Source organism: Macaca fascicularis, chromosome 1, assembly GCF_037993035.2.
Source record: "Macaca fascicularis isolate 582-1 chromosome 1, T2T-MFA8v1.1".
In the NCBI taxonomy this organism is placed as follows: domain Eukaryota; kingdom Metazoa; phylum Chordata; class Mammalia; order Primates; family Cercopithecidae; genus Macaca; species Macaca fascicularis.
The window spans coordinates 190,914,607-190,938,810 of NC_088375.1; the positions used below are offsets into that span (position 1 = coordinate 190,914,607).

Genomic DNA, 24,204 nt, shown 5'->3' on the forward strand with positions numbered 1-24,204 from the left:
TTGTAGATGTCAAAATTAACACATCAAAAAGAGTTTTATCAAGTTCTTTTCTGTCAAAATATTGATGCTACAGAAATCAAAACCTTGAATTTACTTATTTTGTGATCAAAATACCAAGAAATACTAGCTACCCATATGAAAAAAAAAAAAAACCTAGAACTCAATCTCATTCCTAACACACAAAACCAAAAATAGATGCATTAATAATTTTGTTGTTGTTGTTGTTGTTGAGACAGAGTCTCGCTTTGTCGCCCAGACTAGAGTGCAGTGGCCAGATCTCAGCTCACTGCAAGCTCCGCCTCCTGGGTTCATGCCATTCTCCTGCCTCAGCCTCCCAAGTAGCTGGGACTACAGGCACCCGCCACCTCGCCCGGCTAGGTTTTTGTATTTTTTAGTAGAGATGGGGTTTCACCGTGTTAGCCAGGATGGTCTCGATCTCCTGACCTCGTGATCCGCCTGTCTCGGCCTCCCAAAGTGCTGGGATTACAGGCTTGAGCCACCGCGCCTGGCCTAATAATTTAAATATAAATAACAAAACTGTAAAACAGAAAAAAACAAAGGATGGCACCATCATAATCTACTATGCGTGTATGTAAATCCCAAAATTGCTATGAAGGGCAATTTGCCAATAACTCTCAAAATGTTCAAGAAGGCAGAAGAAAACACAAACATAGTAAGAAATGAAACAGAAGATATAGAAAGACCTAAATGGAATCTACAGAGATTAAAAACACAGTATTTGACATAATAATATACCAGGTGGAATTAACAAATGATTAAATGCTATAAAAGAAAAAGCTATAAATGTGAAGACATACCAATATAAACTATTCAAAATGAAGTAGAGAGAGAAAAAAGATTGAAAAACAAAAATCCAGAGCATCAGTGACCTGTGGGACAAATAAAATGGCATCCATGTAATTTGAATCCTGGGAAAGGAGATGAGGCAGAAAAAATATTTGAGAAAATATGTAAACAAGGTCCAAATGTGATTACAAAGAAGAAAACAAAACAAACAAGAAAACTATGAACCTATAGATCTGAGGAGTTAAATAAACTCCAAGCCAAGTAAATATAAAGAAAACCACAGCTGGGCATGGTGGCTCACACCCCAGCACTTTGGGAGGCCGAGGCGGGTAGATCACCTGAGATCAGGAGTTTAAGACCAGCCTGGCCAACATAGTGAAACCCCATCTCTACTAAAAATACAAAATTAGCCAGGTGTGGTGGTGCATGCCTGTAATCCCAGCTACTCGGAGGCTGAGGTAGGAGAACTGCTTGAACCCGAGAGGCGGAAGTTGCACTGAGCCAGGACTGTGCCACTGCACTCCAACCTGGGCAACAAGAGCGAAACTCCATCCCTATGTCAAAAAAAAAAAAAAAAAAAAAGAAAACCACAACAAAGTACATCATAATAAAATTGCTGGAAACCAGTGGTAAAGAGAATAATCTCAACAGGCAGCCAGAAGAAAATGGAAATACTACATACAAAGGAATATAGGTAAGAATGACAGAAGATGTTTTGTCAGGAATGAAGCAAGTAAATAGAGTTACATATTTAAAGTAGTGGGGGAGGGGTGGTAGAAGTGAGAACGGGGGACCGTCAACCTAGAAGCATATACTTAGCCAAAAAATTTTTTAAAGTCTTTCAAAATTGAAGGTAAAATAAAGACTTGTTCAGACAAACCAATGCTGAAAGACTTCACAGTCATCGGACCTGCCCACAAGAAATGTTAAATGAAGTTCTTCAGGCAGAAGAAAAGGGATACCATATGGAAATATGTATTTACACAAAGGAAGAAAGACCAACAGTAAAGAAAACTTTGTGAGTAAATATAAAAGAATTTTCCCTCTCATTAAAAAAACTTTTAAAATGTTTGAACCGTAGTAAAATGCACTAACATAAAATGTACCATCCTAACCATTTTTAAGTGTACAATTCAGTAGTATTAGTTGTTTTCACACTGCTGTGTAGCCAATATCCAGAGCGGTTTTTCATCTTGCAAAACAGAAACTCTATATCTATTATACAGTAACTCTCTATTCCTGCCTCCTCCCAGCACATGGAAACCACATTCTACTTTCTGTCTCTATGAATTTGATTTCTCTAGGCACCTCATATGAATGGAATCACAAGATATTTGTTTTTGTTTAACTGGCTCATTTCATTTAGCATAATGTCCTCGAGGTTCGTTCATGTTGTAATATGTGTCAGAATTTCCTTCCTTTTTCAGGCTGAATAACATTCCACTGCTTATGCATACCATTTTGTTTACCCTTTCATCTGTCAATAAACACTTGAGTTGCTTCTACTTTTTGGCAATGATGAATGATCCTGCTACAAACACCCTTTGGAGCCCTGTTTTCAATTATTTTTGGTATATACCCAGAAGAGGAATTGCTGGATCATACGGTAATCCTATTTTCAGTGTTTTTAGGAACTGCATCCTGTTTTCCACAGTTGTTGTACATTTTACATTCCCACAAGGAGTGCACAAGGATTCTAATTTCTCTACATGCTTGTCAACACTTGCTATGTTCTGGTTTTGGGATAACAGCCATAGTATCCTAATGGATGTGAGGTGGTATCTCTAGAAAATCATTCTAGAGGCCGGGCGCGGTGGCTCAAGCCTGTAATCCCAGCACTTTGGGAGGCCGATACGGGCGGATCACGAGGTCAGGAGATCGAGACCATCCTGGCTAACCCGGTGAAACCCCGTCTCTAGTAAAAAATACAAAAAAATAGCCGGGCGAGGTGGCGGGTGCCTGTAGTCCTAGCTACTCGGGAGGCTGAGGCAGGAGAATGGCGTAAACCCGGGAGGCAGAGCTTGCAGTGAGCCGAGATCCGGCCACTGCACTCCAGTCTCGGCGACAGAGCAAGACTCCGTCTCAAAAAAAAAAAAAAAAAAAAAAAAAAAATCATTCTAGAAAAAGAAAATACTGTGTAGCCACTTAGCCATAATCATTTAGACCATGGTGTAGGGCAAAGTTATTAGAAAGATTCTAGCGTTTTACTCTCCATGGGCTTTCCCTAGTGATTAGTAACATTGAGCACATTTTTATGTGCTTTTTGGCCATTTGTATATCTTCTTTAGAGAAGTGTCTATTCAAGTTCTCTACCCATTTTTAAATCAGTTTGTTGTTGTTGTTGAGTATTATAAGTTCTCTATATTTTCTGGACACTGACCTCTTATCAGATATATGATTTGCAAATATTTTCTCCCATTCTGTAGGTTGCCTTCCACTCTCATTTTTAAATTATTTTAAATAATTGATTATTTCAAACAAGAATAAATAAGCTGGGCATGGTGGCTCATGGCTGTAATCCCAGCACTTTGGGAGGCTGAGGCAGGCAGATTGCTTGAGAATGGGAATTTGAAACCAGCCTAGACAACATGGCAAAGCCTTGTCTCTACAAAAAATACAAAAATTACCTGGGTATGGTGACATGTGTTTGTGGTCCCAGCTACTTGAGAGGCTGAGGTGGGAGGACTGCCTGACACAAATAGGTTAAAAAGATAGGCTGCTCCCCAACCACCCCTGGGACAGCTCAAGGGCAAATACAAACATGCTCCTTCCCACAAACAAAAGTAATTGCAAAAACCACAATTACTTTTGCACCAACCGAATAAAAGGATGGAAAACATACACCGCAATACAGCTTATTTTATAGAGGCCAGAGTGGTTATATTAATATCAAACAAGGAAGATTTTGCAACAATAAGTATTTGACTATCAATAAGAAAAAGGGACATTTCAAAATAATGAAGGAATCTATTAGAAATGGGATACAACAATCCTAAGTGTATACACACCAAATGACAGAGCTTCAAAACAAATTAAATAAAAACTGATAAATGAAGACTTCATTACCCCTCTGTCAGTAATTGTTAGAAAAAGTGTACAGAAAATCAGTAAGGATATAAGAAACTAGACACATACCATAAAACAACCTAAGCTAATTGCCATTTATAGAATACCCAAAAACAGAAGTATTTTCTTTTCAAGCACACAAAGAATATTCAACAAAATCAACCATATTTTGTCCCATAACTCAGATTTTAATCAATTTAAAAGTATTAAAATCATATAATGTATATTTGGATCACAGCAAAGATAAATCAGAAATCTATAACACAAAGATATCTGGAATACCCACAAATATTAGGAAATTAAGCAAAAATACTTCAAAAGAACTAATGGGCCGAAGTAGAAATCACAAGTAAAGTTAGATAATATTTTTAACTCAACAAAGATAAAAATACAACATATCAAAATTTGTAAGATGCAGTCAATGCAATATATAGAGTGAAATTTATAGCATTCCAATGTTTATATTAGAAATAAATAAAATCAATGATCTAACTTCTAGCCTAAGAAAAAAAACAAACAATAAATTAAAGTCCAACAAAGAGAAAAGTGAAAAAATAAAAAAATGAAGATAGGCACAGAAATCAATGATATAGTGGAAAAAATATCAACAGACAAGAACCAATGGAACTAAAAGCTAGTTATTTGAGAGGACCAATCAAAAATGATAGACCTCAAACCAGATGAATTAAGAAAAAGAGAGAAAAAATGCAAATTACCAATATCAGGCATGAAAGAGAGGACTCTGTCTCTATCCTAGACATTAAAATAATAATAAGGGAATATTATACACAATTTTATGCTAATAAATTCAACAACTTAGAAAAAAGGCAAAACTTCCTTGAAAGACATGCCACCAAAGAAGAAACAGAAAAACCTGAATAACTCTAGAATTAAAGAAATTTAATTCGTAATAATAATGATAATAAAAACCTTCCCTGGCTAGGCGTGGTGGCTCACGCCTGTAATTCCAGCACTTTGGGAAGCTGAGGCCAGTGGATCACTGGAGGCCAAGAGTTCAAGACCAGCCCAGCAAACATGGCAAAACTCCGTCTCTACTAAAAATACAAAAATTTGCTGGGCGTGATGGTGCACACCTGTAATCCCAACTACTCGGGAGGCTGAGGCACAAGAATTGCTTGAACCCAGGAGGCGAAGGTTGCAGTAAGCAGAGATCGCGCCACTGTACTCCAGCCTGAGCAACAGAAACTCTGTCTCGAAAAGAAACCAAAAACAACAAAAGCCTTCCTACAAAGACTGTGCAGGCTATGAAATAATAAAAAATATAAATATTGGTCTCTGCTCCTGGTCCCTACATAAAGCTCCTAAAATCCTTACAGATAGGGGCACTAAGAGAATCTTTTGTTCTAATATCTAGTCTTTGACCCTAGTTTCTGACTCAGAGCTCTTAAGACCTTTGTAATTTCCTGACTGATAAGAGTACATCTGACAGAGAGCTGCTAAATTCCTTCAAATTTCCTGGGTGATGGGAACATCTTTTGTTCTCATGAGGTGACTTCTGGATAGCCTTCTGTTGGGTGCTGGTTGGCAGGGGAACCAACCACGCAATTAGAGGGCTGGAACTTTCAGTCTCACCCTCTGACCTCTGGGGATGGGAAAGGGCTGAAGGTTGATGTGATCACCAGTGGTCAATGATGCAATGAATCATGCCTATGTAATCCTCCACAGGGTTTATAGAAACCTCCATAAAAACCCAAAAGGACAAGGTTCAGAGAGCTTTCAGACTGCTGAACACATGGAGGTCCCCTGAGGGTGGTGAACCCCTTACCACATGCCATGCCCTATGCATCTCTTCCATCTGGCTGTTCATCTGTATCCTTTGTGATATCCTTTATAACAAATGGATAAACACAAGTTTCCCCGAATTCTGTGAGCTGCTCTAGCAAACAGATCAAACCCAAGAGGGGGTGGTCTTGGAATTCACAATTTATAGCTGGTTGGTGAGATGTATAGGTAACAACCTACTACTTGTGATTAGCATCTGAAGTGAGGTATGGTCCTGTTGAGCCGTCAACCTGTGGGATCTGACGCCATCTCCAGGTGGATAATGTCAGAACTGAATTGAATTATAGGACACACAGTAGGGTCTGCTGAAGAACTGCTTCATGTGTGAGAAAAACTGTGACACATCTGGTGTCAGAAGTGTGTTCAGTGGTGCATGAGAATAGAGATAAAAAACTGTTTTTTCTTCAGACAGGCCTAGATTTTGCTGGTGAATTCTACCAAACATTTCATGAAAAATATTACCAATTGCACACAAAATTTGTAGGAAGATGAAGAAATATTTTCCCGCTTATTCTGAAGCCAGCATTACTATATTACCAAAACTAAAGACATCACAAGAAAACTACAGACCAGTATCTTTCATAACCAGACACAAAAATCCTTGAAAAATTTTAGCAAATTGAATACAGCAATGTGTAAAAAGGACAATATACCAAGACCAAATGAAGTTTATCCTACAAATGAAAGATTGGTTCAACATTCAAAGTCAATTAATGAGAAAGAAATCAATGTAATTCATCATATTAATAGACTAAAAAAGAAAAGCCATATGATCTTCCCAAAATATGCAGAAAAAGCATTTGACAAAATTCAACATCTATTCATGATAAACACTCTCAGGAAACTAGGAACAGAAGAGAACTTCCTCTACCTAAAAAAGGGTATCTATGAAAAACCTACAGCTAACACCATAATGGTAAAAGACTAGATGTTTTCCTCCTAAGACCGGGAACAGGCAAGGCTGTTCACTCTCACCTCACCTATTTAATACTGTACTGAAGAATCTAGCCAGCGCAATAAAGCAGGAAAAAGGAAATGAGACATACAGATTTAAAAGGAAGAAATAAAACTGTCTTTAGTAACAGACGACAAGACTGTCCATGTATGAGTGATACTGGCACAAAGTCATAAATCAACAGAATAGACTAGGGAGTCCAGAAAGAGACCTACACATATACGTTCAACTGATTTTCGACAAACATGCCAAGGTAATTCAAAGGAGAAAGCAGAGTCTTTAACAAATGGTTCTGGAACAACTGAACATCCACGTGCAAAAAGTGAACATAAACTCTTTTTTTCTTTTTGAGAGGGAGTCTTGCTTTGTCTGGAGTGCAGTGGCGCAATCTCAGCTCATTGCAACCTCCAGCTCATTAAACCTCCGGGTTAATGCGAATCTTTTGCCTCAGCCTCCCGAGTAGATGGGACTACAGGCACACATCACCACACCCAGCTAATTTTTTGTATTTTTAGTAGAGATGGGGTTTCACTGTGTCAGCCCAGATGGTCTTGATCTCTTGACTTCATGATCTGCCCGCCTCAGCCTCCCAAAGTGCTGGGATTACAGGTGTGAGCCACTGCGCCCAGCCAGTGAACCTCAACTCTTATCTTTTTTATTTTTGGAGACGGAGTCTCGCTCTGTCGCCCAGGCTGGAGTGCAGTGACGCAATCTCAGCTCACTGCAAGCTCCACCTCCCGGGTTCACGCCATTTTCCTGCCTCAGCCTCCTGAGTAGCTGGGACTACAGGCACCCGCCACCACGCCCAGCTAATTTTTTGTATTTTTAGTAGAGACGGGTTTTCACCGTGTTAGCCAGGATGGTCTCGATCTCCTGACCTCGTGATCCGCCTGCCTCGGCCTGCCAAAGTGCTGGGATTACAGGCGTGAGCCACCGTGCCTGGCAACTCTAATCTTTTATATACACAAAAATTAACTCAAAATTCTGAAATAAAACAAGAGAAAGCTTCTTGACCTTAGACTGGAGAAAGATATCTCAGATGCAATACTGAAAGCACAATCCATAAAAGAAAATGTAGAAAATTAGACTTTACCAAGATTAGAAATTTCTGCTCTGTGAAAGACATTGTAAAGAGAATGGTAAGAGACAGTAAGGTATCTGCAAATCACATATCTGACAAAGGGCTTCTGTCCAGAAGTTTAAAAAACTCTTATAGTTCAATAAGGTAAACAACCAATTAAAAAATGGCAACAAGCCGGGCGCAGCGGCTCATGCCTGTAATCCCAGCACCTTGGGAGGCTGAGGCAGGCGGATCACGAGGTCAGGAGAAAGGAGACCATCCTGGATAACACGGTGAAACTCCGTCTCTACTAAAAATACAAAAAATCGGCCGGGTGTGGTGGCGGGTGCCTGTAGTCCCAGCTACTTGGGAGGCTGAGGCAAGAGAATGGTGTGAACCCGGGAGGTGGAGCTTGCAGTGAACTGCAATCATGCCACTGCACTCCGGTCTGGGCGACAGAGTGAGACTTCGTCTCAAAAAAAAAAAAGGCAACAGACTGGGACAGTTCTCTAAAGATAAAAGAATGGAAAATAAACACATGAAAAGATATTTATCATTGTCAGTCATTAGTAAACTGCAAATTAAAACCATAATTTTAGATATTGAGATATCACTACAGACCTACTAGAATGGCTAAAATCAAAAAGACTGATGGCAAGGATGTAGAGCAACTGGAACTGTCATTCACTGCTGGTGGGAAAGCAAACAGTACAATCACATTGGAAAACAGTTACCATGGGACCTAGCCATTCCATTCCTAGGTATTTACTCAAGAAAAATGAATACATACATTTACACAAAAACCTGTACTAATGTTTATAGTAGCTTTATTTCCAGTTACCAAGAGCTGGAATTAACCCATATATGTCTTCTGACCTCTGAGTAGGTAATCAGACTGTGTTATATCCATTCGATGGAATACTAATCAGCATAAAAAGAACAAACAACTGATGCACATAGCACATGTATGAATCACAAATGTGTTACACTGAGTTAAAGATGCAAACTCAAAAGGCTTCATGCTATATAATCGATTCCATTGATACGACATTCTGGAAACACTACAGTAGTTGCCAAGGGCTGGGGGTAAGGGGAAAGGTTAACTACAAAGGAGCAAAAAGGAATATTTTAAGATTGCTGGAAATGTACTATTGATTGTAATGGTGGCTACACAAAGTATGTATTCATAAAAATTTACAGAACTACACTAAAAGGGAAATTTTGTTTGTAAATTAAACTTCAATAAACTTTAATTTGAAACAAAATTTATTTTATTTAATTTATTTATTTTTTAGACGGAGTCTTACTCTGTTGCCCAGCCCAGAGTGCAGTGATGCGATCTCAGCTCACTGCAACCTCTGCCTCCTGGTTCAAGCGATTCTCCTGCCTCAGACTCCCAAGTAACTGTGATTACAGGTGTGTGTCACCATACCCAGCTAATTTTTGCATTTTTAGTAGAGACAGGGTTTTGCCATGTTGACCAGGCTGGTCTCAAACTCCTGACCTCAAGTGACCCGCCTATTTCGGCCTCCCAAAATGCTGGGATTACAGGCGTGAGCCACTGCACCAGGCCAATAATTTTAATTAACCTTCAATTAACCAACAATTTTAACCTTTAATTAACCAATAATTTTAATTTAACCTTAATTTGAATAAAATTATGATACAGTCATACAATTGTATATTATGCATTCATTTAAAAAATGAAGTGGATCCATATATGTGGGTAATATAATAATCTCTAACCTATATTCTTAGGAGTAAAAAGGAAGGTACATGATATAGTTTGGATAATTGTCCTCACTCAAATCTCATGTAGAAATGTAATCCCCAATGTTGGAGGTGGGGCCTGGTGGGATTGGATCACGGAGGTTGATTTCTCAAGAATGGTTTAGCACCGTTCCCGTGTGATAGTGAGTGAATTCTCACAATATCTAGTTGTTTAAAAGTGTGTGGCACCTCCCCTCTCTCACTTGCTCTTACTTTTGCCACATGACATGCCTGCTCTCCATTTGCCTTCTGCCATGATTGTAAGCTTTCTGATGCCTCCTAGAAGGTAAGCAGATGCCAGCACCACACTTCCTGTAAAGCCTGCAGAACTGTGAGCCAATGAAACCTCTTTCTTTATAATTTAGCCAATCTCAGATATTTCGTTGTAGCAATGCAAGAATGGCCTAATACATAAAATTGGTACCAGGAGTAAGGTATTGTTAGAAAGATACCTGAAAATGTGGAAATGACTTCGGAACTGGGTAATGGATAGAGGTTGGAAGAGTTTGGAGGGCTCACAAGAAGATAGGAAGATGAGGGCAAGTTTGGAACTTCTTAGAGACTGGTTAAATGGTTGTAACCAAAATATTGATAGGGATATGGACAATGAAATCTAGGCCAACAAGGTCTCAGATTGAAATGAGGAACTCACTGGGAAATGAGGCAAAGGTCATAACATGTTATGCCTTAGCAAAGAGCTTGGTTGCACTGTGCCCTTTTCCAAGGGATCTGTGGAAGTTTGAACTTGAGAGTGATGATTGCGTATCTGGCAGAAGAAATTTCTAAGCCGCAAAGCATTCAAGATATGACTGGCTGCTCCTAAGAGCTTACACTCAGATACGGGTGCAAGTAAATGACTTAAAGTTGGAATTTATATTGAAAAGCGAAGCAGAACATAAAAATTGGGAAAATTTGCAGCCAAGTCACATGGCAAAGAAAGAAAAAGCTTTTTCAGAAGAGGAATTCAAGCAGGCTGTGGAGTAACCACTTGCTAGAGACATTTGCGTAACTAAAAAATAACCAAGTGCTAATATCTAAGACAACAGGGAAAAAGCCTCAAAGGCATTTTAGAGATTTTTGAGGTAGCCCCTTCCATCATAGTTCCTGAGGCCCAGGAGACAAAAATGGTTTCATGGGTCGGGCCCAGGGCCTGGCCCCTATGCAACCTCAGGACACTGCTCCCCACATCCTGGCTGCTCCAGCTCTAGCCATGTCTCAAAAAGGGCAAGGTACAGCTCAGGCTGCCACTTTGGAGAATGCAAGCTGCAAGCTTTGACAGCTTCCATGTGGTGTTAAGAGTGCACAGACTGCAAGAATGGAGGATTCTTGGATGCTTCCACCTAGATTTCAGAGGATGTATGGAAAAGCCTGGCTGCCCAAGCAAAAGCCTGCTGCAGGAGTACAGCCCTCACAGAGAACCTCTACTAGGGCAGTGTGGAGGGGAAATGTGAGATTGGAGCCCTCACACAGGGTCCCCACTGGGAAACTGCCTTGTGGAGCTGTGAGAAGGGGGCCACATCCTCTAGTCCCCAGAATGGTAAATCCACCAGCAGTTTACACCCTGCACCTGAAAAAGCCTCAGGCACTCAATGCCAGCCCATGAGAGCAGCCGCAGGGACTGCACTCTGCAAAGCCACAGGGGCAGAGCTGCCCAAGATCTTGGGAGCCCACTTCTTGCACCAGTGTGCCCTGAATGTGGGACATGGAGTCAAAGGAGATTATTTTGGAGCTTTAAGAGTTAATGACTACCTTGATGGGTTTCAAACTTGCATGGGGTGTATAGCCCCTTTCTTATGGCTGATTACCCCTTTTTGGAATGGGAATGTTTACCCAATGCCTATACCCCCATTGTATCTCAGAAGTAAGCAACTTGTTTTGATTTTACAGTCTCATAGGTGAAAGGAACTCATTTCCAGATAAGAATTTAGATATGGGACTCAGGACTTTAAGAGTTAATGCTAGAATGAGTTAAGATTTTGCAGGGACTATTGAGAAGGGATGACTGTATGTTAACATGTGAGAAGGACAGAAGATTTGTGGGGGCCAGGGACAGAATGATACAGTCTGAATATTTGTCCCTGCCCAAATCTTACGTTGCAAGGTAATCCCCAGCCAGGCTCAGTGGCCCAAACCTGTAATCCCAGCACTTTGGGAGGCCAAAGTGGGTGGATCGCTTGAGTCCAGGAGTTTGAGACCAGCCTGGGCAACAGGGCAAAACCCCACCTCTACCAGAAATATAAAAATTAGCTAGGTGTGGTTGCATGTGCCTGGAGTCCCAACTACTCGGGAGGTTGAGGTGGGCTAATTGCTTGAGCCCGGAGGTCAAGGCTGCAGCGAGCTAAGATTGTACCAGTGCACTCCAGCCTGGGCAGCAGAGCAAGACCCTGTCTCAAAAAAAAAAAAAAAAAGGAAGGGAAAAAAATGTAATCTCCAGTGGGACCTGGTGGTAGGTGACTGGATCATGGGTGTGGTTTCTCCTTAATGACTTAGAACCATCCTCCTGGTTCTGTTCTTGTGATAGTGAGTGAATTCTTGTGAGATATGGTTGTTTAAAAGTGTGTAGCACTTCTTCTCTTTCACTCACTTGCTCCTGCTTTTGCCATATGACGTGCCTGCTCCCCCTTTGCTTTCTGGCATGATTTTAAGTTTCCTGGGGCCCTCCTAGAAGTGAAGCAGATGCCAGCACCATACTTCCTGTAAAGCCTAATGAACCATAAGCCAATTAAACCTCTTTTCTTTACAATTTACCCAGTCTCAGATATTTTTTCATAGACATGCAAGAATGCCCTAATACACAGCACAAATACAGTATGTTCCCATTTATGGTAATATTGGCTGTCTCTGGAAGGGGCCTGGAGTGGCAGTATACACCCTTTTGTACTGTTTGAGGGTTTTTTTTGTTTTATTTTGTTTTCCACATGCCTGTATTACTTTCAATTAGAAAAAGTAAAAGAAACCTATATACTGGTCAAGGAAAACTCACAGGTGTCTGGGCCAAGGGACTGAGTCATATAGGCTTGCAAAAACCTGTGTTAAGAATACAGAACACAAAGCCAGACACAGGGGCACTCAATAAATAGCTGGAGGAAGCAAAATATTTGGAATCAATTCAGAAGGCAGACCCTGGACAAAGAGATCTCTATCTGAGCACCGGATACTCAGTCAGCATAGCCCTTGCTTTACACAAGGAGCTAAGCTGAGACTGCTCACGTTAGAAAAGAAAGGGAGCATAAAAACCAAATATCCTGGAGTTACTTTGGGGCCAGCTGTTTCTCAGCATTCCTTTGCAAGCACATTGTGTGTCTTAACCTCAGCCTTCTAAGGGATGGGAGGCAAGTCCTTCCCCCAGTGAGCAGAGCCCACCCCTAGCACTCCTCTGGTGGTCCAAGTGCCCAGACAATCCTAGGCAGCCTTTCCTCCAGCCCCTCCAAATCAGAAGGAACAAAACGACTCTGACAGTTTCACTGCACTCCAAAGACAATCTCAGCACTTCAGCTCCTTTTCCACATCAAGGCTTCAGAAAAGAAAACCAAAAAGGAGGATGGATCGGTAAGCAAGATTCCTTAGCAGCATTTGGTAAAAGGAACTCCCTAGGTTATGCACAGATTCTGTCAGGTGCCAAAGAAGCCAGCAGCTCCAGAATGCAAAATGGACAGAGAAGGAAAGTGCTAAAACTCAAGACAGCCTCAGAAATTTCTCTTTGTTCCCTGCTTTATTTGGATATGCCTCCCTGAAGCCAGCTAGTTGGTCCCAGCTTCCAAAAAAGTTCGTTTGGCCACTGATACTAGGTCTAGGAGCTTCTGTGCTTGGCAGCCTTCTCTGGCTGCCTCTGGATACCTGGCTTGCATGGGGCAACCATGTAGGTTATCCTTCTGCAGAAACAGGCTGTGCCACAAGGTGCAAGCTCCAGAGACAGGATGGGAGTAAGGCAAAGCAAGGGCATGGAGTAGGACTGGAGTAGGAACCAACTTAAAGGCAGAGTCCTTTCCAGGAACCCATGGTTTCCAGAGCATAGGAGAACATGACTGGCTGTGAGAGGCAGAGTTTCTGGCTCTTGGACCCCAGACCAGGCTGTCTAGGCAGTGGAGGAAACAGAAGCACTTACCGGGGGAAGATGGCCGTCATCAAGGCTGAGGCATAGCCAGGCTTGCAAGCTCCCTCTGAAAAGTTTGCGTACTTGGTGGCTAATTCAGCAGGCCTATGGGAAGAGAAGGAAAGTTACAGCTTGCCAGGTACTGAGCACTGAGTGGGTTATTAATTCGTAAGGAGCTATAGGTGTTTGACTCTTGAGTGAAGCTTCATTCCTACAATCAGCACTTCAGGCATTTTTCCACATTAAGGCTTTAAGGGTAAAAACAAAATAAATCCCTAAACCCTAAAGGAATAGATAAATAAGTCAGGCCCCTGGATAGTATCTGTAAAAGGAACTTACCTGGATTCTCACAGATTTCTTTTTAAGAGACAGGGTTTCATTGTGTTGCCCAGGCAGGTCTTGAACTCCTGAGTTCAAGCGATCCTCTCGCCTCGGCCTCCCAAAGTGTTGGGATTACAGGCATGGAGCCACCATGCCCAGCTCATACTCACAGATTCTTTGCAGGAAGCCTGATACCAAGGAAATGAGGAGCTCTATCAAGGCTCCAATACCCGGGGGAGTGGTGCTTGGAGTTCACAGGATAGAGATACTCAGGCTTTGATGGTCAGAGCCCCTGGCCTTTCCACCTTCCTTGTATGTTCCTACATGGCCAGCCTCATCTGCTTTTATTCTCTCCATTCATGCTATGATCCACCCAGTAGGAACCATTCCCCAATAGTGGGAACTGTCCCAAACAGTGGCCGAATACAGACATGATAAATGTATGTAATTGGGGTTATTGATGTAACCATTAGACTTTTAGTTGAGGATGCTTTCCTGGTCTCTCTGCCTGGAATGTTATTCCTTGTCCTTCTTCATCTGGCTAATAACTACTGGTCCTTCATGATTAAGCTTAAATATCAGCTTCACTGGGAGTGATTCTCTGACCCTCGGATTGGGCTAAGTGCCTCCTCTGTGCTTGTACAGTCACTCCCCCTGCCCCTCACATCATATACTTACCCCCAGCACTTGCTATTCTGTATTGTAATTTTTGGTAGTATGTCTCCCTTGACACACTGTAAAATCCTAAGGTCAGAGTCTGATTTAACCCTGCCTACCCTCTCCAGTGCCTTGCATAAATGGGCACAGAGAAGACCCCTATAACTTTGTTAAGGAACAAAATGACCCTGAAAGTCTCACTGCAGACAACGCAATCTCAGGAACCCGCAAGGCCGAGACTGCTGCATATTTTTCACAGGACTTGTGTTCTAATCCTGGCTTGTTGCTGTGTGACCACAATCATGCCACCTCACATCTTTGGGTTTCAATGTCCTTATGCATTCAATTTGGGTCTGGAGTCACTGTCCTGCCACCAAAATCTCTGCACCATTCAGTCTAGAGAAGATCACAACCAAAGAACAGGATATAGTCAGTGAATGGGTTCTGTGGGCTGGAGGCCCTGCATGCTGGGGCACCTGAGTGAGCCCTGGCTGACTGCCAGTTCTGAGTCCCCACCTCCTCCACCCCCACCCTTGGGCCTGCTGCCAACACTCTGGTGCCCAGCTGCTCTACTGTGATGGGGCCCTGTGGGAAGCCTACCCTCCAGCCTACCCTCCTTCTGCAGGGTCTGGGCGGGTGGGTGTGGAGTGGTGGTACAAGAAATGATGATGCCACTGCCTACTGTCATGTCTGATTCACCATAGACCCCTCGGGCCTAGCCCAGAGCCTTACACAGAGTAACTGCTCATTGAACATAGACAAACTCATCTGATCAACGCACAATTTCTTTTAGAAATCTACATTTTCAAGCATCCCCCACCAAGGAAATTCAAAGCCTGAAATGCAACCTGAAGGCTGAGTGACAAGCCAAGGAGCTGGGACTTTATTTGGTAGGCAAAAGAAAGCCAGAATTTTAACAAGAGCAAAACAATCTTTTCTTACGTAAACAACTGTATTTTTGAAATGAAATATAAACCTCGGTGCAATTACAGAACTGATTACAAGCTTTTTGACTAGGCACAGTGACGAAAACGTTCTAGATGTTTTCAATTAGCTCTCTCAACAACTCTGTGAGTTGGTACTATGAATTAATTTGCACACAAGGCCTAGAAAGATGAAGAGACTAATCCAAGATCATACAAGTGGTAGACACTGGATTAGAACCCAAGGTCTCTAACACCAGTGCAGGAACTCTTAACAGGGCACTGCCACCAACACGGTCACAGAGGAAGGCACAGGACAGCACAGGAGTGGTCAACACAGTTGGAGACAGGGTGGAGAAGACAGTCCAGAAGGTCTCACAGAGCTCTGGTCCGCGGCAGTAAGGCATTTTGAGTCTCTTCATGTCCTGTCTCCCAATCTCCCACCATCTGCTTGCCTGCCTCGTGCTGTGAGTTCCTGTGGTCTTTCTGAATTCTAGAAGGTTTCATAAACAGCAGAAAGATGGACAGCAGGTGCCCTTCTTAACACAGTGCAGTGCAGAAATAAACGCACAACGGACAAACCTTTGGCCACTTTTTTTCTCTCTAGTTTACCCCCTCAACTTTTGACAAGGTGCTTAAAGAAGAAGGGCTGTGGGACAGTCCAGGGGGCACAGGATCATGTCATCTACAATGGAGAGGGAGCTGGAGCCCAGCAGGCAAGGCAGGAGATACTGCTGCCTCCACGGCAGTGCAAGGCAGTTCAACATCAAGGATGATGGGCTCCAAATGAACCCCTCATTTAGAAAGCGACAGTAACTCCTGAAACATACAACTCTGGGTACAGTGGGTCATGTCAAGTTATTACCAAATTAAAATGCCTTAGAAATGGCCTCCTGACTATCCCAGTGAGAGAAGAATAGGGGGAGTGTTGGGGATTCTGAGTCATCCAGCAGGCTGGGACCTCTAGGGCAGTTAGCGGTCAAAACCACCAAGATTAACTGTCGCCAACTCCCTGGGGCCAGAATAGTTAGTCTCTCTAAGGCACTCACACTCCAAATGCCAGCAGGCCCCCACAGATGTCTGATCAAATCACTCAGCCCTTGTTCTTCTCCTACTCTGCAGCTGGCCTTTCATTTTGGGAGATTTAGCATTAAACCCAGTAAGAGCACCCATTGTCCTGCAAATGTGACTACCAAGCCCCTGGGGTGAAGAGTGTCACCACTGCACTCACAAGAGGAAATCCAGATGTACAGGCTGGAGTCCCAAAGAAGGAACCAGACGCTTCCACTCTCCTGCTTCACTCAGGAGGAGCGAGTTTAAGGAATCAGGCCAAGCAATGGGTCATAAATGGGAAAAGCATCAGATCTGGAATCAGAAACTTTCACAGAGGACACTGAAAAGCAAGTGATGGAAAATCTGATTTTCAGCTTCCCCATGTGCAGTGGAAACCACGTAATTCCAACAATCGCATGAGGATGTGGTGAGGGAGCACATTTGGAGAGGATGCCTATCCTCTGGGGTGCCACACACACGCTGTGTGAGACGCGTGGCTGCCATGAGCGCCTGGCTTGGGTTCAGATCCAATCACAGGGAGAGTCACCACATGATATCCAGTGGGAGGGTGCCCTGGCTGACGTGTGTCTGAAGGATCAGCATTTGGGAGGCGAGGAGTAGCACTGCAGGAGGCTGAAAGAGCAGGAGAGTGTGATGCTGCAGTGAACGAAGTATCACAGGAAGGACGCAGAGACCAACTGCATCACACACTGTGCAGGTCCAGTAAGGTGTGGCCACAGGACTAACTGCTGGATTTGGCAACAGGGAGGTCACCACCGACCTCAACAATAGCCATTCCACTGGAATGTGGAGGTGAAACTCGTTTCACTGGGTTTAAGAAAAAACAGGAGGAGAGAAACTGAAGTCATGAAACACAGACTATTTTTAGGAGTTCTGTTACAAAGCAACAAAGAAATGGGGCAATAGCTGGAGTGGGGAAGCAGGGTAAATTGTTTTTTGAGGTTAGGAAATATTTTCCTAAGTTTAGAAGCTGGTTAGAATAAAAGAAAAACTCACGATGCAGTAGAGATAGGACAGTTGTAGGGAGAATGTTTCTTTTTGTTGTCTGTTTGTTTTCTGAGATGGAGTCTCACTCTGTCGCCCAGGCTGGAGTGCGGTGGCGCAATCTCGGCTCACTGCAACCTCCACCTCCCAGGTTCAAGGGATTCTCCTGGCTCAGCCTCCTGAGTAGCTGGGGTTACAGGCGCCCGCCACAATGCCCGGCTAATTTTTGTATTTTTTGTAGACAAGGTTTCACCATGTTGGCCAGGTTGGGGGAGAATGTCTTTGAGAAGGCAGAGGGGGAAAGGATCTAGCACAAAAATGGAAGGGCTGGCCTTAGCTCTACTCCCTTAGCCTGCCTTGGCCAGAGACGCCTATTATCTAAGCACCACTTCCCTTGCGAACTTTCCATGATACTTCCCTTCCCAGGTAGAATAAACTCATCCCCCTGTGGACCTGAGCTACCTGGGGCAGACCTTCATCTTCGCTTGCTCACTTATTCCCCTACTCTCCTACTGCCTTCCCCTTTCTGCCTCTCATTTCTCCTGCAACAAATATTTAGAGACAATGAAGACACTCTGCTCGGATTTTTATCCTGGCTCTCTTAATAGCTGTGTGATTTGGGGCATGTCTTTTAAATTGTTTTGTGCCCTTAATTTCCACAACTTTAAAACTGGGATTACACTAGTACTTATTTTATAAAATTTTTTGTAACAGTTACGCTGAGAAAGAAGGGCTGGCACTGAGTATGGTGCCTGGCCCCTTGTTGGTGTTCAGTACATGCTAACTAACTGGCCTGGGATTAAGGATACAATGATGACTAGGACATAGTTAAGGCCTAGCATTACACTTCATTACACTGAAGAGTAATTGTCTATTTAAATATCTTTCATAGAATATCATCATTTAGCATAGCATGTATGGCACAGAGTATACAAGTACCCAATAAAATGCTGGACTGAAATCAGTTGGTTACCTTGCCTTGGAAGGTTAATCAACAGGAAGTGTAAGGGGGAAGTAGGGTGATGGCCAGAGAAACTGGGAAAGGGTCATTGATGGTTATTCCTGAGGACTCTACAGATCAGTGATGGACATCATGTAACCAACAGTCTAGTTTCTAGAATCACTGCAGAGAGGACTGGACTCAGATCAGCCCCTACCATGCCCGCTCCCTCAATTCATGTGCTAATTTAGTTTAAAGCACTTGTTATGAGAAAAGAAGACCAGGTATGCAGTACTTAGCACACTGCCTAACAACCCAGCAGCTTAATCAAAGCCAGTGTGACCATGCTAGGGGGACATGCATGAGTGTGCAGATGAGCCTCTCCGCACAGAGCTCGCTCCATCCACAGAGGAGGGAATTCTTCAATTCCATCTTCTACCTTCCTCATGAGGATGCCTTTCTCCAAGTACTTGAGAGTTGTTTCTGGGATAATGATATGATGAGGGAAATGGCAGAAGCAGCTGTGCCTAGCTTGAGTAATCCTATTCTGTCATTAAATATTTTCACTTTAATTTTTTTTTTTTTTTTGAAATAGCCTTTACTGCCATAGATCCTCTCAAGCCCCAAAATGGAAATGCTTCTCCTTAAGGACAACTTCTATCTCCTCTGATTGCTGCCTGTCTGACCCGTTACTCCAGGTCTGCTGGGTCTTCTTGCATTGTCACCAGTTTCCTTCATCTACCCACATATGGGCTGTGCCAATCCATTCTACCCTAGACATCACTGACTCTTTGCTCTTTGTGACCTCCAATGTAGACTCGGGTTTCTCTACAGCTTTTGCCCCATGTACAGCCATCTATGATAAATGCTGAAGCACTGTCAAATGTCTTCTATCACTTTAAGAAAAAAGGGACTGCTTGATCTGAGTCATCTGAAACTTGTGGTATTTCTCAGCTCCGGAGGCCCTGCCTTTCTGCTCTTGCTGCTAGGCACTGCAATACCTTTTCATCAAACCAGGCCACATTTCTATTTGATCAGTGATTCTCAAGCTGACATTACTCCAGGTTACATTTGTCTTCAGGGCCTTGTAATTTACTTCATCTTAGCTGGAGGGATGCTCCCCACTAAGTTCTCCAAGTGCTTCAACAGACAATTCTCACGGAAGCACTCCACCAGAGATCTGCCGTGACTCTCCAATTCAATTTTGCTTCCACACTTCATTTCCTTAAAAATAAAAACACATCCTCTTTCTGGGTGGTAGTGAAAAACACAAGGGAAGTAACATTCACTGAGCACAAACCAGGTACCAGACAGGGGATCTAATGATCTAATTTAGCTTTACAATAATCCTCTAAAAAGTAGTACCTCCCATAGACCCAGGCATGTGGGGCTGAAGGAGTCCAGGAGAAGCCATGGTTGGAAGATGCACTGTTCTGTTTACACTATAAAATGTCAAACGTTACATTTAACATGACCAGAAAACATTACCATTCACATTTTCCCTGCACTGGTATGTGTGGTCATCACCAACAAAGCAGTCCCATCTTTGAGAGAGTCACTGGAAGACAGTACTCCCGGGTCTCAGGAAGGATAGTGCAGCCTCATGAAATGATGTATCCAGCATGAGCTGAACTATACTGGAGAACTGAAGGGAGAAGATCACCGTTTCCACAAAACAGTTTCCAAAAAGCCATGGCATTGAGTACTAATAATACAGATACTTGTTTTTTGTGGCAGGAGATATGAAACTTTCCAGCAATGATATATTTGACAATAGAAAACACAAAGAGATGGTTCCTGAACCTAAGTAGAAAAAGGTGGTGGTGTCTGGGTACCCAAAAGAATTTTCATATGCACTGGTTGGATAACAAACAAATACATAAGCATCTCTTCTCTACCCATTGTTCTAAATCCTTAGTAAGTCATTATACCATACATGGACCTATCAACTGGTTCATGCAGGCAGAGGCCTTGCAAAACATATTTGGCCAGGGCCCTGTCCACCTTTGGAGCAGTCCTACTCTAAGGTAAGTATTATTTTCATTTTTGACAAGAGAAAACTGACTCCAAAATTCTATCCTGTTCTTACCAAAGCTCCAACTTTCTTTGATGTAAAGCATAATCAGTTTAAGGTAAGAAAATTGGAGTTTAAGTCACTTACTAGGTATGCAACCTCAGGTAAGACACAACTGGTTTCCCTAACTCTTAAAATAGCTATAGTAATGTACATTTTATAGGGCTGATGGAAAAAAAAATTAGCTGGGCGTGGTGGTAGGCACCTGTAGTCCTAGCTACTTGGGAGGCTGAGGCAGGAGAATGATGTGAACCTGGGAGGCGGAGCTTGCAGTGAGCTGAGGTCGCGCCACTGCACTCCAGCCTGGGCGACAGAGCGAGACTCCATCTCAAAAAAAAAAAAAATTACCTTTGGGTATAAGTACAACCACTGTTATATAAAACATATGGAGGAGACAGACAATTAAAGTGGTCTTGGGAATTAGGGCGGGTATCTTGAGGAGGTACTGTCAAGAAAAGAGAGAAAGTAGAAGGGCATTCTCAGCCAAGGATACAACATGTGCAAGGGTCCAAAGCAGAAAGAGAGCCTGGCACACATCAGAAACTGCAAATACATTAGTATTGACAGAACAAAGCCTGTGAGACCACAGCATGGTCTTGCTGCTAGGACGAGGAGTCTTGACTTGCTGATGGAGGCAATGGGGAGCCACTGAAGGATTTTTATGCAGATGAATGACATGCACTAGTCCAAGAGAGAAATGAGGAGACCTGGTTGAAGGGGTAACAATGGATACAGGCAGGAAGAATATTCGTAAGTTATATTTGGGAAGCAAAATAATAGAGTGGAGGAATGTAACCAACAATTATTCAGCAGTATCAGGGGTTTTGTTTTTGTTTTAATTTACTTTTATTTACATTACTGTTAATCCTTAAACAGTCCTATACGATAGGAATTATTCTTCCCATTTTATGAACAAAGAAATAAAAAAATTCATCTAGGAAGTGGTAGAAGGAAGATTTGAATATAGACTGTTCTGATTTCAAAGCCCTTGGATGTTGGTTATAGCTGTTTTATAAAATATACTTTTTATATTTCCTGATTTAAAAGCCCTTAGTGGTGTTTTTGTTTGTTTGTTTGTTTTTTTGTTTTTTAAACAGACATTTCTTTTTAGTGCTGAATAGTAGTCCATTGTCTAGATGTGCCACAGTTTGAGGACATCTTGATGCTTCCAGTTATTGGCAATTATGAATAAAGCTGCTATAAATATTCATGTATAGTTTTTGTGTAGATGTAAGTTTTCAGTTCCACTGGGTAAACACTTAGGAGGGTGACTGCTAGAACATATGGTCATATTATGCTTCACTTCGTAAGCTGCTGTCAAACTGTGCTCCAAAGTGGCCAAACCATTATGCATTTCCACCAGCAGTTAATGAGAGTTCCTACTGCTCTACATCCTTGTCAGCATTTGAGACTGTCAGGTTTTTGTTTTGTTTTGTTTTGAGTCATTCTAATAGGTGTGATAGTATTTCACTGTTGTTTTAATTTGCATTTCCTTAATGACATATAACGCAAGCATCTTTTCATATGCTTATTTTCCATCTGCGTATCTTTTTTGACCATCTGGAAAGGGTGTCTTTTTGGTTCTTTTGCCCATTTTTTTAATTGGGTTGGTTGTTTTCTTAATGTTGAGTTTTAAGAGTTCTCTGTATATTCTGAATACAAGTCCTTAATCAGGTATGCATTTGCAATTTTTTCCCCAGTTTGTGGCTTGTTTTTTCATTCACTTAACGGTGAACTTCACAGAGTACAAGTTTTAGAGTTTAATAAAATCAACTTATTGATTTTTCTTTCCTGAATTGTGCTTTTGGTTTTGTATCTAAAAACTCATTACCAAACCCAAAGTCACATAAATTTTCTATGTTACCTTCCAGAAGTTTATTATAGTTTCAGGTTTTACATTTAGTCTATTTAGGTTCCATTTTGAGTTAATTTTTGTGAAAGGTACAAGGTGAATGATTAATTTGTACATACAGATATCTAATTATTCCAGTATCATTTGTTTAAAAAATTATCCTTTTTTCCATTGAACTGCCTTTGCTCCTTTGTCTGAGATCAACAGACTATATTTGTGTGGGTAAATTTATGCGATCTCTATCCTATTCTATTGATCTATTTGTCCATTCTTTTGCCAATACCATGCTATCTTGATTGTATCTTGATAGCTTTATTGTAGGTCTGGAGTCAGGTACCGTCAATCCTCCAACTTTCTTCTTCATCGTCAGTAGATTCTGGGTCTTCTGCCTTTCCACATAAACTTTAACATAAGTTTGTTGATATTCATAAAATTACTTGCTGCAATTTTGATTCCGATTACATCAAATGTATAGATCAAGTAGAGAACTGACATCTTAATAATATTGAGGCTGGGCACAGTGGCTCACACCTGTAATCCTAGCACTTTGGGAGGCCAAAGCAGGAGGACTGCTTGATCCCAGGAGTTTGACACCAGCCCCAACAACATAGCAAGACCCTCACTCTACAAAATAAAAATAAATAAATAATAAATAAATTAGCTGGGTGTGGTAGCGCATGCCTGTAGTCCCAGCTACTTGAGAGGCTGAGGTAGGAGGACCACTTGAGCCTGGGAGGTCAAGGCAGCAGTGAGCCGTGGTTGCACCGCTACACTCCAGTCTGGGCAACCCTGTTTCCAAAAAACCCCAAAACCCAATACTGAGTCCTTCTATCAAAATGTGGAATATCCATTTATCTCGATTTACGTGATGTCTTTCATTAGAGTTTTGTAGTTTTCTTCATTCATATATGAATCTGTGCACAAACACATTCACACATATTTCATCAGATTTATCCCTAAGTATTTCCTTTTTTTGGCACTAATGTAAACAACACCGTGTTTTAAATTTTAAATTCCAACTGCTTCTTGCTGGTATATAGAAAAGCAAATGCCTTTTGTATGTTAACCTCACAGCCTGAAAACTTGCCTTAATTGCTTATTAGTTCCAGAATGTTTTTGCCAATCTTTGGGATTTTCTACATAGACAATCATGTCATCTGTGAACAGTGTCAGTTTTATTTCTTCCTTCCCAATCTGTATGCCTTTTATTTCCTTTTCTTGTCTTACTGTGTTAGTGAAGACTTTAGTATAATGTTGAACAGGAGTGGTGCGGGGGAACATCCTTGGTTTTTTCTCAATCTTAGGGGAAAAGAATCCAGTTTCTCATCATTAAGCAAGATGTTAGCTATAGGTTTTTTGATCAAATTGAAGAAGTTCCCCGCTACTCATAGTCTGCTGATAACTTTTTTTTTTTTTTTTTTTTGAGGCAGAGTCTTCACTCTGTCGCCCAGGCTGGAGTGCAGTGGCACCATCTCGGCTCACTGCAAGTTCCGCCTCCCGGGTTCGCGCCATTCTTCTGCCTCAGCCTCCCCAGTAGCTGGGACTACAGGCGCCCGCCACCGCGCCCGGCTAATTTTTTTTTGTATTTTAGTAGAGACGGGGTTTCACCGTGTTAGCCAGGATGGTCTCGATCTCCTGACCTCGTGATCCGCCCGCCTCGGCCTCCCAAAGTGCAGGGATTACAGGCGTGAGCCACCGCGCCCGGCCTGATAACTTTTAAAAAAATCATGAATAGGTATTGGATTGTATCAAATGGTTTTTTTACATCTATGGATATACGATTTTTCTTCTTTAGCCTGTTGATGTCACAGAATATGCATTAATT

General features: G+C 42.1%; 1 protein-coding gene across 50 annotated transcripts in view; it reads right to left on the reverse strand.

Annotated features, from left to right (window-relative positions):
* Positions 1-24,204, reverse strand: part of ST3GAL3 (ST3 beta-galactoside alpha-2,3-sialyltransferase 3) — a 233,081-nt gene that overhangs the window by 82,984 nt on the left and 125,893 nt on the right. For 38 of the 50 annotated variants that reach the window (XR_012421278.1, XR_012421206.1, XR_012421269.1 and 35 more), the window contains one exon: positions 13,567-13,659. The exons of the other annotated variants lie outside the window; for them this stretch is intronic. Coding sequence is in view for 32 of the 38 variants with exons in the window: in XM_045372593.2 (XP_045228528.2) it covers positions 13,567-13,659 (93 nt within the window). In the remaining 6 variants the exon portion in view is untranslated. The remainder of the gene's footprint in view (positions 1-13,566; positions 13,660-24,204) is intronic. 50 annotated transcript variants of the gene reach the window in all.